This window comes from Mastigoproctus giganteus, chromosome 1, assembly GCF_048544385.1.
Source record: "Mastigoproctus giganteus isolate SK-2022 chromosome 1, ASM4854438v1, whole genome shotgun sequence".
Classification (NCBI taxonomy): Eukaryota; Metazoa; Arthropoda; class Arachnida; order Uropygi; family Thelyphonidae; genus Mastigoproctus; species Mastigoproctus giganteus.
In genome coordinates this window covers 201,336,663-201,352,648 of record NC_143575.1, presented here as the reverse complement: position 1 = coordinate 201,352,648, position 15,986 = coordinate 201,336,663, and the positions used below count along the sequence as shown (strand labels likewise).

Below are 15,986 nucleotides of genomic sequence, written 5' to 3'. Positions count from 1 at the left end.
GGAGCATTAGCAACTAAGGCCATATTGCTCCAGGATATGCGGTGGTCATTCCTTAACCTTTCCGCATCCTCCGTATTTGGTGGTGACGGGCTCGAACCCCGGTCTAATCAAGAAGCGTGTGCTACGCACTGCTGCTCCTTCCCACCTGGCTACGGAGGCGCCTGTTATGGTACCTATAAAAGCCATCTAACCAGGAGGTACAAGGACATATTATCATAGGACATCCTTGAAGCGATATGCAATGACAAATTTTGTTCCTATAACCACATTAGAACTATGGATTGTACTGGAATAAGAATGGAATAATAAAAACCATAATGCCACTAGCCAAACAATAGGGAATTCAAGTAATGATATGTTTAAGCTGCAATTAACCAGCTATACAAAATAATATTGTATAGTTTTCAAAAAAAAAATATTAGCTAAGATAATATTGGATAATTACCTGATGGAGAAAAGTCTATAAAATCTTTGGATAATAAATCTGTCAGCAACTGCATCAAAATCAAGATATCTTGATACTGTTCCTCTTCTGCAGTAATGTCATGACTCACTTTACCTGTGTGTGTGACAGAGAGAGAGAGAGAGAGAGAGAGAGAGAGAGAGAGAGAGAGAGAGAGAGAGAGAGCACATATATATATATATATATATATATAGTATAATTATTCCTATAACCTTTCAAAACTGATAATGCAATTTTAGTGTAGGTATAACTTATGCAATAATCAAGAATTAAATGGCTTAAACATAAAGTACTGAGTATTGAGAACTATTTAAAAATGCAATAATCACAACAATCACAATTCTTTTACAGTAGTATTCATCCTTAATGCTACATTGATGAAATTGTTCACAAAAATTTTTTTTTTAAAAAATAAGACTGAAAAAAATGTCACCAAAAGAATGTGTCCATTATCCAGGATGTTCTATTTAAATAAATGTTAGTCATTAATAGGTTGGAAACTGGAACTATTCATTTTTGGGAGAGTTATCATCTGTCAAAAAGAAGTACAAGAGAAATAAAAGATTGAAGGTTTTATAAAGCAGCAACATATGTCAAATTGATTGGTCACATAATTCTGAATGATCATGATTCAAATGAGGAAAATAAATATGGTTGAGAGACCACACCTTCGAAATTTCTAACATAATGTGAGTTTTGAGCAATGGGAAGTTACGATACTGGAATGTCTGTATGCCTCTAGTTGCATTTTTCAAGCGGAGTTTTATGTGGTGATAGCACATTTCTTATAACTTATGTAGATGCTGCTGAAGTACTTAAACCGATATCACTTTTGGTAATCAAACATGCACATGAATTGGTTATTTATGTGCTTAAATTAACTGTAATTCCTTCTTTATTGACTTTTTTTCCCCCCCGTTTTCGTTTTAACATGATACAACTTCCACATGAAGAAAATGTAAGAGGGATGTCCATATTTCAAAAAGCTTCAAATAATTACTAAATTGACAATGAAAGGTAACCTTAAAATCACACCACAGAGGGAAGTGGGGAGCAGTTTAAGTACACTGACAGATTATCATTCACTAGCTATAAGAAAGGGAGCATATCATCATCACAATCCTTTGACACGAGATAACTTCCAGAGTTGTCTTCACATTGCAAACAGATTTCTTATCACCCACATATAAATAAAGCAAGCCTTGTATTAAAACTTCCTAACTAGAAGCCTACAAATCTTTGCCCATTAGAATATTCAAGTATCATCATAACTTCGTTACCCAATGCCTGTATTCCTTTAGAAATTTCTAAAGCATGTTATCGCAACCATACTCATTTTCCTCACACTTGGGCAGATGCATTACCCTAAAAACTAATAGTGTCAGTTTCCAACATTTTTAATGGCTATCATTTATTTAAACAGAATATCTCAAATAATATGTACATGTTTTTAGCGAAATTTTTTCAAGCCTTATATTAATTTTTTTCCCTTTTTCATTTTTTTTTTTTTTTTTTTTGAAAGGAGTTCCTCAATACAGCATTAAAGAGTAAGTACTATACACAATCAAGGTTATTCCGGTCATAACTAGTTACTTATGTAAAAATATGAATTTAAGTTTTACACAGATGTATGCAAACTATGTTTTTAGATTATTGATCAGTAAAATGTCTGATATTTAACTACATTAAGTAAAGCAGTGTTATATTAGCAGTAATGACATTTGGAACATAAGTCACAGAGAAGTTAAAAAAAAAAAAAAAAAAAAACAAACATATATATATATATATATATATGTTTAATTGTAGATTGTTACCAATTATTGGTGTTTTTCATATAAGTATTAGTGTTCATACAAATTTGTAATCAAGTTATCCTAGTTTGGTTATCTTCATTCCATATGGCCTATACATTTTGAGTTAAGATAAAAAGTATAATGCTAAATGATAATGATTTTTCATAACATTTTACTAATGAAAACATTTTACCTGTAGCAAGATAATTATTAAATCTTAATTTCTGTATAAATTTATATAATAATACTAAATCTTAAAGGCTGTACAAATTTATATAATAATATAACGTATTGCATTATACCACGTGGCTGTCAATCCCCTACTTCATCGGGGGCTTTGAGTGGATTGACAGCCCTTTTCGACGTAATGCAGCATTACGTCGAAAAGGGCTGTCAAACGATGTTACCAACAGTAAATTCTAAGTGGGAAGCATTGAAGGAATTAATCGTGGAAGCTACTAAAAGTTTCATACCTATTAAGAAATATTTTTCATGGTTTAGGCCTAAATGGTTATCAAATGAACTAATGAGACTCGTGACAGAAAAGAAAAATGCATGAGATGCATACAAATTATCAAGCGACTGAAAAGCCTATGGCAGATATAAGCTAATCTGTAATCAGGACACAAAGGAGGTTAGGAGGCGAAGGCAGATTACGGAGATATCTTTGGCAAAGGATGCTAAGAAAAACAGCAAGGATTTCTTTACTTATATAAACTCTAAAAGGAAGGGGAAGAATCTGATTGGTCCACTTGATATCAATGGTGTGACTGTTGATGATCCTGCTCAGATAGCAAACAAACTGAATGAGTATTTTGCATCTACATTCACACATGAAAAGTTATTAAGGTTTGAAAATGGCAGAAGGTTATCAAATGTAGCAGGGTGCTTAATGATTTTGTAATAACAGAGAGCAAAGTGGAGGAGTTGAAGTTAAACATAAGAAAGGCACCTGGGGTGGATGGGATCTATCCAGTTATATTAAAGGAGGCAGCAAAGCAAATAAGCAAACCCTTAGCCATAATTATGAGAGCATCCTTGGACTCAGGGGAAGTTCCCACGGACTGAAGATGTGAAAATGTATCCCCAATTCACAAAGGCAGATCGAAGGGTGACACGAGTAATTACAGACCAGTTAGTTTAACTTCTGTTCCGGGTAAAATAATGGAGTCACTGGTTAAAGATGCATTGCAGGATCATCTAGACAAGACTACAGCAATAATTCAGACACAGCATGGGTTTGTTAAGGGAAAGTCTTGTCTGACAAATTTGATCGGATATTATGATGTGGATACAAAGGAACTGGATACAAAAAATAATTTTGATATCATTTACTTGGATTTCAGGAAAGCTTTTAACACTGTTGCACATGGAAGACTGCTGTACATATTGGAGAGGTATGGCATTAAGGGTAGCATTAGCATTAGTAGAGACATCTGATGCAAGAAAGCAAGCTTATGCAGCATCAGCCAAAAAAAAAAAAAAAAACCCCACTTCCACTTCACCCCTCTGTTTGTTCAAAATACCTGTCCAGCTGAGCCTTAAACTTATTTAGGCTATCAACTTCCACGGCAAGGGATGGAAGTCTGTTCCACCAACCAACCACTCGCTGGCTAAAGGCAAATTTCCGCACGTCTATCCTACATCTGTCTTTCCTCAATTTGAATTTATGCCCTCTCAGGTGATTATTCTGAGCGAGAGGAAGAATTCCATCAGCATTCAGCATGCTCAAACCATTCAATGCTTTATACACCTCTATCAGATCACCTCGCTGGTGCCTAGTCTCCAGACACTGTAATTTGCAAACCTTAAGCCTTTCTTCGTAAGAGCACCCCTTTGTTCCATTCACTAATCTTGTTGCCCTTCTCTGTACTCGTTCCAGCAGCTCTACATCCTTCTTGAAATGAGGCCTCCAGACCTGTATACAGTACTCTAAGTGTGGCCTGACCATTGCCTTATACAAGGGAATAATCACCTCCTTATCCCTGCTAGAAAAATTCCTATATATCATTGACAATACACCATGAGCTACTCTTGCAGCCCGTCTGCACTGCTCAGAGAACTTCATATCTGCCTGCACAACCACCCCCAGGTCCCTTTCATTCTCTATCACTGTCAGTGTAGTACCACAGAGTTGATACGTTGCTCTGGGGTTGCTGCTTCCCATGTGTAGTACTTTACATTTGTCAGTGTTAAACTTCATTTGCCACCTCTCAGCCCATCTGCTCAACCTTTCCAGATCCTGTTGCAGCAGCATAGTGTCAGTAGTGTCCTTGACAACCCTGCCTACCTTTGTATCATCTACAAACTTCGACATTAAGCTTGATATACCATCATCAATATCATTTATGAATACAGAAAACAATAATGGACCCAACACTGAGCCCTGAAGGACTCCACTAATAACATTAGTCCACGATGAGCAGTGTCCATTGATTACCACTCTTTGTCTTCTCCCCCCTCAGCCACCCCTTTATCCACAGCAGCAATTTGCCTCCAATGTCACACTGCTCCAATTTGTGCAGCAGTCTTCCATGTGCAACAGTATCAAAAGCCTTTCTAAGATCCAAGTATATAATATCAAAGTTATTCCAGGCATCCAGTTCCTTTGTGACTGCATCATAGTATCCAATCAAATTGGTCAGGCAAGACGTCCCCTTAACAAAACCATGCTGTGTCCGAGCTATAACTGAAGTCTTGTCTAAATGATCCTGCAGTGCTTCTTTAACTAGTGCCTCCATTAATTTTCCTGGAACAGAAGTTAAACTCACAGGTCTATAATTGCTTGTGTCAGCCTTTGATCCTCCTTTATGAATTGGGGTCACATTTGCACATCTCCAGTCTGCGGGTACCTCCCCTGAGTCCAAGGAAGCTCTCATCATTATGGCTAAGGGTTTGCTAACTTCCTCTGCTGCCTCTTTTAATATAACTGGATAGATCCCATCCACCCCGGGTGCCTTTCTTGTGTTTATCTTCAACAGTTTCTCCTCCACTTTACTCTCAGTTATTACAAGATTCTCTAGCTTACTGCTAGAGTTGAATACACATCTGGCTTTCCCCTCGCTAAATAATTCCTCATGTGTGAATGTCGATGCAAAATATTCATTTAGTTTGTTAGCTACCTGAGCAGGATCATCAACAGTTGACCCATCGATATCAAGTGGACCAATCTGATTCATCCCCTTCCTTCTAGAGTTTACATAAGTAAAGAACTCTTTGCTGTTTTTCTTTGCATCCCTTGCCAAAGATTTCTCGTATTCAGCCTTCGCCTGCCTAACCTTCTTTTTAACTTGGTTACAGATCAACTTGTATCAATCATAGGCTTCTGTGTCATGTGTTAATTTGTATGTCTCCCATGCATGTTTCGTCTCTGCCATATGCCTCATCTGACATCCATTTAGGCCTAAACCTTGAACAATATTTCTTAGTTGGTATGTAAAGCCTAGTAGCTTCCAAGATAAGTTCTTTGAATGCTTCCCATTTTGCATTTGCTGTTGGTAACATCATCAGTTGGTCCCACTGTATAGAATTTAAATACTGTCTCAGTCCATCGTAGTCGCCTTGACGGAAGCTATAACCCTTCCCTTTACCCCTAATGGTAATTACCTCTTTAAGTAAATCCCACTTCAGCACACTGTGATCACTGCCACCTAGTGGTTCATTTATCTGCAGATTCTTAATGCATGAAGAATCACTGCTGATAATCAAATCAAGAGTATTCCTCCCTCTAGTTGCCTCCCGAACATGCTGATGTAGAAAACAATCATCCAATAAATCCACAAAAGCCTTGCTAGTGTGTGAGTGACCAGCCCCCAAACTCCAGTCAATATCTGGGAAATTAAAATCTTCCATTACAAGACTCTCTGATTTACTGGCCCACTCTATTTCCCTGTACAGTTTCTTATTATACTCATCAGTCATTAGGCCTATAGCACACTCCTACTCTCAATTTTGATCTCCCAATGCTTATGTCACACCAAACTGACTCGACACTGCACTGTCCAGCGATGTCCACTGGCTTCACTTCCTTGGATTTTATGTATTTCTTAACTAATAGCATAACCCCTCCTCCCTTCCTATCCAGTCTATCCTTTCTGTAGACGTTGTACTCCCCTAAGGGATGGTAGAGTGGGAAAAGACAGAGAATGGTAATCAATGGACACTGCTCTTCGTGGACAAATGCTGTTAGTGGAGTTCCCCAGGATTCGGTGTTGGACCCATTGTTGTTTTGTATATTTATCAATGAAATTGATGAAGGTATATCAGGTTTAATGTCCAAGTTTGCAGTGATACAAACATTGGCAGGGTTGTCAACAACAGTAAAGACAGTATACTACTCCAACTGGATCTAGATAAGTTGTGAAAATGGACTGAGAAGTGGCAACTGAAGTTTAACATTGACAAATGCAAAGTACTGCATATGGGTAGTTATAACCGAAGAGAAACGTACCAACTGTGTTGTACTACACTCAGGGAAGTGGAAAGTGAAAAAGACCTGGGGGTAATGGTGCAGTCAAATATGAAGTTTGCTGAGCAGTGCCGATGGGCTGCCAGGGCAGGTCATGGAGTCTTGTCAATGATATATAAGAATTTTGCTAGCAGGGACAAGGTAGCGATTATCCCGTTATACAAGGCAATGGTCAAGCCACACCTAGAGTATTGTGTACAGGTCTAGAGGCCTCATTTTACGAAGGATGTAGAGTTGCTGGAAAGAGTACAAAGAAGGGTAACAAGATGGGTGAGGGGGAACAAAGGGGTGCTCTTACCAAGAAAGGCTTAAGTTCTGCAAATTGCAGCACCTGGAGAGTAGGTACCTGCTAGGTGATCTGATTGAGGTGTATAAGGCCTTGAATGGGTTGAACAAGCTGAATGCTGATGGGATTCTTCGTCTTGCTCAGACTAAGAACCTTAAGAGGCACAGTTTCAAATTGAGAAAAGATAGAAGGTAGAATAGATGTGCAGAAATTTGCCTTTAGCCAGGGAGTAGTTGATTGGTGGAACAGGCTTCCATCTTTTGTTGTGGAAGCTAATAGCCTAAATAAATTTAAGGCTGAGCTGGACAGGCATTTGGAACGAATGGAGGGATGAAATGGGAGCTTTTTAGTTTTTATTTTATTTTATTTTTTTTTTGGCTGATGCTGCATAAGCTTGCCTTCTTGCATCACATGCCCCTACTAATGCTAATCATGTATGCTGATATTATATAAAAACAAGGAATTTAAAAAATGCATATATCTTTGATGTAGATGTGACAGAAGAAAAGATTGATATTTTCATAATCAGGACAATAATTTTATTCAGAATAACCAACTTTCATTCCAGAGGTTTGATGAAAAAAAAAATTTTGTCGGGTAGTGTTATTATGATAATGTATTATAATAAAATGTAGTTCACTCAGTGATCACTGAATTATGGCCAACTACCTAATATTGTTGGGCCATCATTTGCACAGATAAAAGCCAATATTTGCTTTAGTATTGACTCCACTTCATGCTTTCTGAAGATGTCTGTATGGATTTGCAGCCATGCTGCCACAAAGCTTTCCACAGGGTTGGAAGAGATGACGGCTGTGTGTCCAAAACGTCTTCACAGGTGCTCAATTAGATTGAGATCAGGCAAATTTGGAAGCCAATCAAGACAGGTGATATCTTCATGGTGTTCCTCGAAGCACTCCTGCACAGTGAAGGCCCAATGACAGTGCATTATCATCACAGAAGACCCCATTTCTGTGTAGGGAAAAAAATGCAACATGGCAGGGTGCATATGGTCTCCTGAGAGCTGCTGGCAGAACTCATCAGTGAAACATTGGTCAATGCAAACCAGGGGTCCTAGTTCTTGCCAGCAAAACATGCCCCATATTAAGCAATTACCACCACCTGCCTGGATAATAAGCACTATGCCTATACGGGTCCAGTGACTCGCGTTGCTTGCACCCCACAAAGGCATCTGTCAGCATGTTGCACCAGGTATTTAGAATAATCCCACCTGCACGCTTGTTTCCAGTCCTCCAGTGTCCAACCAACGTGTTATTGTTACCACAACATTAGCCATCGACACTGATAAGAGGTGAGGAAAGGGTGTCTCTTGGGTCATCTGCCGTTGAATCCCCATATGTCTGAGTGTGCTGCACGTTGTCATTGTTCTTGAATTCCCCATCCTGTATTGCAATATGAGCTGTCTCACAGCAACCTGCTATTGAGCCCATACAGCGTGTACACCCTTTGCTCACGACAAACCATCTACCTTGAATAATTCTTTACAGTTCTGTCGCCAGAGGTGGTTTTACCTGCTTAACACTGTACAACGTAACCACAGTGGATCGTGAGAAACCAACAAGACATGCTGTTTCCGATATGGAAGTACCCAATGCATGAGCTTCCACAATCATGCCCTTTTGAAACTGTGATATCTTTACTATATCCCATAACTGCTACTTATCACTTTGACTTGCACAACTAGATGCAAATTATCACTGGTCTATCATATGAAGCCATTTGGATGTTTATATTGTGAGCTTTGCAGCATAGTCCATTATGGATGGGGTGATCATAATTCAGTGATCACCAAGTGCTTTTATTATGATTTTATGATATGATATATACCTCTTGGGTCACTTTCCATATTACAATTAGCAGGCATTATTAAATTAAACTACAGATTTGATTTAACTGCTTAAGTCTCCTAAATATATATTTTATATCATTAATGTTTTGTCAATATCATATGCAAAAACTGTAATATAGCTAACAGAAATTGGTATTCATTCTGATATTGATCCCTATTTGCACTTGGGAAAGTTACAGAAAGATTTTGAATATGATGAATGGATTCGTTTAGTGTTAATAATATTGTTTACAAATATTACAGTTTATTTTTATGTTATTCACTTTTATGAGCATAATATGCTAGAAATGTGACATTTGGCTAGTTACAATTCTTAGCTGAAAGCTAAGAATGATACACTGATTTATGAAAATTATGAAAATAACACTGATTCTGCATTTCATATTGGACAATTTGATCATTCATTTTATATAAAAAAGTAGATATCAATAGACATGCACAGTTAAACCTCCCAAATTTGGTGACCTTGGGATCTGATCCCTACCAGATCTTGGAATTGTTTGGAGCTTGGGTTGTTATATTATATTGTCATAAGAAAATTAAAATGCTGCATTTCTATACTTTAAATTATTACACACTGATACCCATTATTGTTATGCCTTGATCAACCACACATTTCATTATCTATGCAGGGGTCTTCCCTTTTCCTTCAATAATGCTATTTCATTTTTTCTTCTTATTTGTTTGGACAACATTATTTTATTATCATTATTATTTTTTCTTAGAAGTTAGTGGATAATTGAAAGTATACTTCCCATATAGCCCAAAATGATTGAAATTATATTTATTTGAATTTATAAAATAAATACTAATACATACAAATAACTTCATGTAGCCAGCATCAGACTAGTTTTCTGCTCTGTATGTATCTATTTGTTTTAAAATTTGACTAAATGTAAATGTGTCATTTTATATATAAAGTAAATTAAAACCATTACACATTAAAACACTTTTAGCAGAAAAGAAAAAGCTAATATCAGATTGCTAACAGTAAGTTAATTTTATCTCCTGTTATTGTTTAAAAATATGTAAAATTAAAAGTTCTATTCACATGCCGGCATGACTTAATTAATGACAGACTCAGGTCAGAAGAGTTTGCGATTAATTATTTCAACAATTATGCAGAGGTAGAAAATCTAAATAAACAGAAAAAGAGTGGAAGCAAACTCATAATCTAATGTTAAACTAGAATTAACCTATGAAGAAAGAGTTACAGATAATAAAGGATTCTAAGTACAGTCAGTCCTCGTATAACACGAGTTTACACTACACGAATTCGATCATACACAATTTATAAATAGGGGAATGATGTCACATATAACACGAACTGAATTCTATTATGCACGATTTGGCTTTGTGTTTACAAGAAATCGCAGTTGAATGTGGTAGAATCACAACAGCCGAAACCAACACTTCCTGTGTTGTTTATTCAGTTGCTATACATGCGTTGCTTTGTTCGTGTGTATCAAACATACCTCCTCATTTTTGTTCTGTTTATACTCTAACTGTGCCTTATTCCCTAAAAATGAGTAAAATACTTGAAAACGGTGTGAAAAGGAAGTTTGCTGGTGAAGATACTGCAGGTTCAGAGAGAAAAAGAAAAGCAGCTAAGGTAAAGAAAGCCAACATGAGAACCACGGCAAACTACAGGAACTTGCCAGACAAACTGGTTTGCTGTCACTGCAGTTTCTCCCTGCATTCTCGGTAAACAGACGGTGCGAGTTATCACTAGTGGCAATAGAAGTTGAGAACAATATACCAATTGGCATATTGCATGACAGCCGAAGTAAGGAAACCTTATTTCCTAACTTAACCTTTAAGGTTAGGTTAGGAAATAACATAACCTACCATTGAGAACAATTAGAAAGAATGCAGAGAAAATAAAAGCAATTTTTATAGCAGGACCAACTCAGTGTAATTAACCCAAAGGGCTCACATCTTGTGAGTATGGGCTTGGCACACCCAGGGTCCTGGGCTGGATATCATCATTCTTCTCTTTCTTGGTGATTCCCTTCTACTTTTGACACTCTCTCTATCTTGGGATCTCTTCAAACCATGTGGTCATAATGGAGCATAAACAGAAAATTTGTTCATTGGAATGCTGCCCACCAATGACACCAATTATCAACTCTTTTACTGTCCTTCTAATTTTCAGTGTGTTCAGATAATCCACGTTAGTAAAATTCAAAAGTGCTACTTCAATTAGGAGCAAAAACTGTTTTCCCAAACATAATGAATTACTTTAGGTACACTAAGGCACTACTACTACTAATGATTTTCCTGGAAGGAAGTAACCACAATAAAACATCTGTACAAGGCGAAAACATGTGGTCACTAAAAGGAAAGTAACTCTAGTCATTTGCATTCAAGGACAAGCTATACAGCAGTGTTTGAATTGTATAATACAGTTCACTCGCTAATATTTCCGGAGGGATTATTGTGGATTTTTTCTCAAATGTGCACCGGACTAAAATTGGATTTATTAGTACTTCGGCATCCTAGTATCATTAAACCCTGCCAACCTTCGTATCATCTGCAAATGGACATTAAGACTGATATACCATCATCAATATCATTCATAAATACAGAATACAACATTAATAAAATGTACCCAACACTGAACCCTGAGGGACTCCACTAATAATATTAGTCCACAAAGAACAGTGTCCATTAATTCTCTGTCTTCTCGCACTCAACAATCCCTTTATCCATAGCAGCAATTTGCCTTCAATGCGACACTGCTCCAATTTGTACAGCAATCTTCCATGTGCAACAGTATCAAAAGCCTTTCTAAGATCCAAACATCATAATATCCAATCAGATTGGTCAGAGAAGACTTCCCTTTAACAAAACCATGCTGTGTTCGAGTTATAACTGAAGTCTTGTCTAGATGATCCTGCAGTGATTCTTTAACCAGTGCCTCCATTAATTTCTCCACAACCTAAGTTAAACTAACAGGTCTGTAATGACTTCAACCTATCAACCTTAAATTTCTTCAACCTATCAATTTCCACAACGACAAACTTCCATCTGTCGTTGTGGAAGTTGATAGGTTGAATAAATTTAAGGAGGAACTGGACAGGCATTTGGAGGGAATGGTGTGATTTTTTTTTTTTTTTGGCTGATGCTGCATAAGCTCATAACACTTGCTTTCTTGCATCAAATGCCACTGCTACTACTACTACTTGTGACGCCCTTTGATCCTCCTTTGTGAACGGGGGTCACATTTGCACATCTCCAGTCCTCAGGTACCTCCCCTGAGTCCAAGGAAGATCTCATAATTACGGCTAAGGGTTTGCTTACTTCTTTTGCTGCCTCCTTTAATATAACTGGATAGATCCCATCCACCCCAGGTGCCTTTCTTATGTTTATCTTCAACAATTTCTCCTCCACTTTGCTATCAGTTATTACAAAATCATCTAGCTCACTTCCAGAGTTTAATTCACTTCTGGCATTCTCCTCTCTAAATAACTCCTCATTTTGTGAATGTAGATGCAAAATATTCATTTAGTGTGTTAGCTATCTGAGAAGTATCATCAACAGTTAAACCATCGGCAACCAGTGGACCAATCTGATTCATCCCCTTCCTTCTAGAGTTTACATAAGTAAAGAATTCTTTGCTGTTTTTCTTTGCATCCTTTGCCAAAGATTTCTCGTAATCTGCCTTTGCCTGCCTAACCTCCTTTGTGACTTGGTTACAGACCAGCTTATATATATCATAGGCTCCTGTGTCATCCATTAATTTATATGTATCCCATGCATTTTTCTTCTCTGCCACATGTCTCATTAGTTCATCTGATATCCATTTAGACCTAAACCTTGAAAACCAAATAAAAACAAACAACAACATTCAATTTCAAATAAAATTTCAATACAAAATTATAACTCTAAACTTATATCCCAATGCAGTTATAACACTATGTATATATATATATATATATATATATATACACACAGAGTGTCTCAATAATATTGGTACAAACATGGGAGGTAGGTAACATCTAAAGGAATGTGAATCGCATAGGAAACATCACCGTAAGTCAGTAGACGGCGCTGTTCATCAGTTCGCGAGAGGGAAAATTTCTGGTTTACTCATTCAAGCAGTAGTCTCCGCACGAAGAGCATGCATTGATATATGAACTTTGAGCTGCCAGACATGGACCTAGTGTATGGATTAGCAACGGGCAATGGATGAGCTGCCCAACGAATTTATGGAGAATGCTTCCCAGACAGACATGTACTGGACCACCATTTGTTTGCACGTGTGTATCAAAATTTGTGCGATTATGGGTCATTTAGAGGTAACAGGAGTAGTGCTGGAAAACCACATTCGAAGCAAACTCCTGCCATGGAAGGAAGTGTGTTGAATGCTGTCCAGAATAATCCTACTACCAGCACACGTGCCATTGCGTCTGCCTTAGGAGTGTCTCATTGCAGTGTACAGCATGTCTGGCATGACGATTCCTTACACCCCTTTAATCTCCAAAGGGTTCAGTTACTGCTCCCCCAAGATCATCCTGCATGTGTAGCTTTTGCACAGTGGTTTCTTCAAGAAAGTGTTCGAGACTTGAATTTTCCAGCCTATGTTTTGTTCACGGATGAGGCTTATTTCACTCTGGAAGGCTTATTCAATCAGCACAATGCTCATGTGTGGGCTCACGACAACCCACACGTTGTGCACCCCCATGCGGCACAACATCACTTCGCAATAAGTGTGTGGGCAGGTATGGTCGGTGACTGCTTAGTCGGTTCATACCTGTTACCATCCCGCATGAACTCCACTAAATATCGGATCTTTCTTGAACAAGTTCTACAAGGGTTACTTGACAATGTTCCAGAAAATGTGAGATGCAACATTTGGTTTCAACATGATGGGACATCTGCCCATTATGGAAGGTGTGTTCGTGACCATTTGAACAGGCGTCTTGGGCGTCGATGGACTGGCCATGGTGGACCTGTTGCCTGGCTCCCACGCTCACCTGATTTATCGAGCCTTCATTTCTTCCTATGGGAGGCCCTCAAATCTGTGGTGTATGAATCGCTTGTGGAGACAGAAATGGATCTTGTGGCGAGACTAGTCTGCGCTGCTGCTACTGTCAAAGAAACTCCAGGTGTGTTCGACCATGTCCGCCAATCCATGCTGCGTCGGTGTCACGCATGCATCGCGTCTCATGGTGGAACCTTCGAGCATCTGTTGTAACATCATGAAATGCATCCATCTCGTACTCCATTGTTAACATTATTTCAAATAAATGTTTGCCACTAATTACTGTCTTGTGTGATTTCTGCTTCTTGCGCCTTTGCTACTACTTTCCCGTGACATTTCCGGTTATGGGATCCTATGCGATTCACATTTCTTTAGATGTTATCTACCTGCCCTAAACGTTTGTACCGATATTTTTGAGACACCCTGTGTGTGTGTATATATATATATATATATATTTTTTTTTTTTTTTCCAGTATCAAGTATTATCTCCGAGTTTCATTATATAACTTCTGTATCTCCTATCAAGTTATAAGTATTAATTAATAATGTTATGTTTGTAAAATTTAAGTCGTTATATGTATTTAGTTAAAAAAGTACAATTTAATTGACAATGAAGTTTAACAAGATTAATAATTTTACTGATTAATTGATAATACTATACTATACTATACTATACTAAGCTGACAGATTTCTAATACCGTGCTACATGTTTCTCTATCTAGTTTTACCTTAAACCTTATGCTATATAGTTTGGGATATACATTGTATCGTAAAACAATGGCAGCAGGTTACGAACGGAAAATCTATGGACACTAAGTATTAATTAACTTTCAAAATCTTGCTACCTAAATTCAAAATAAACTAAGGAGCTTAACTAGGTCTGTAAGCTGCTTACAGAAAATAATAATAATAGTGGCGCCTCGAGGGCAGGAGCAGCAGTGCTTAGCACACGCTTCTTGATTTAGACCGGGGTTCGAGCCCGTGAACACCAAATACGGAGGATGCGGAAAGGTCAGGGAATGACCAAGCCATATCCCCGGAGCAATATGGCCTTAGTTGCTAATGCTCCTTAAAACCAAACAACAACAGAAAATAATTTAATATAACAATTAAGTCAATAAAATGGCTAAATATAGATAAAAACTTAGCATTCGCCTAAGTTGCGAAAACTTGTAAAACACTTGGATTGGATACCCTTACCGATACTAAGTAATAACCTACAAAATCTCTATCGAAGTTCAAATTAAACTAAGTATTGTAACTAGGAATATAAAGCTACTTCTAGAAAATAAATTAATATGCCAATTTAAGTCAATAAAACAGCAAAAATTTAAGAAAACGTCTCTATTAGCTGGAGCCGTAAAAACTTTGCTTGCGCAAGGCTACTCTCGTTCCCTTCATATGGTTTCCTTCTATAACAACTAGCAAACAAAACATTTGGTGTTTTTTTATTACTGACCCTTAACTCCCAGAAAAAGTTACTTTTATTTTACCCAATAGCAATCCTGTTTAGAAAGTTTTTCACTACTCTCTGCTGTCTTTGTATCAATGGCTGACGTCACCATTGATAAAAAAACAGCAGACAGTAACAATAATTTTCTAACCACACTGGTAATCTTAGCAAAACTAAATTTCAATGGAACAAAATGTTATGTATGCTGGTTTTCAGTATTATTTGTTTCCCTTTAAGAAAAGCACCAATATATAACTAAACCTCTTTTATTTTATTATTGGTATTATTATTATTATTTTTAATTTATAATTAAAATATATAATGATGCATTTACAAAACCAAAATTGTCGCTGAAAGGATTGAAATGCTCCAAGAGAGAAATTTAATCTGCAAATGTACAAAACACATTATTTTCAGGTTAGCATACATTTTTTAATCAAAGCAGTACAAAGCCTTTGTTTGCCTGATGAAACAGAAGTTTTCAAACAGCCGTTTTTTTTTTTTGTTTTTTTTTTTAACATGGCCTTTTGATAAAGCCATTTGCTTAAATGATACTAGAAACTGGTAAATGTGGATAATGGTGTCATCTTTAATGTAAGTACTAGCCTAAGTTCTAATTTTTGGGTGTCATCATCATCACTGGAGAGGCAAAAGTATCTCCAGATT

At 37.3% G+C, this 15,986-nt stretch overlaps 1 protein-coding gene across 1 annotated transcript in view; it reads right to left on the bottom strand.

Annotated features, from left to right (window-relative positions):
* Positions 1-15,986, bottom strand: part of LOC150091450 (exportin-4-like) — a 748,459-nt gene that overhangs the window by 145,715 nt on the left and 586,758 nt on the right. The window contains exon 19 of the mRNA XM_090383995.1: positions 446-559. Within this exon, the coding sequence (XP_090240121.1) occupies positions 446-559 (114 nt within the window). The remainder of the gene's footprint in view (positions 1-445; positions 560-15,986) is intronic.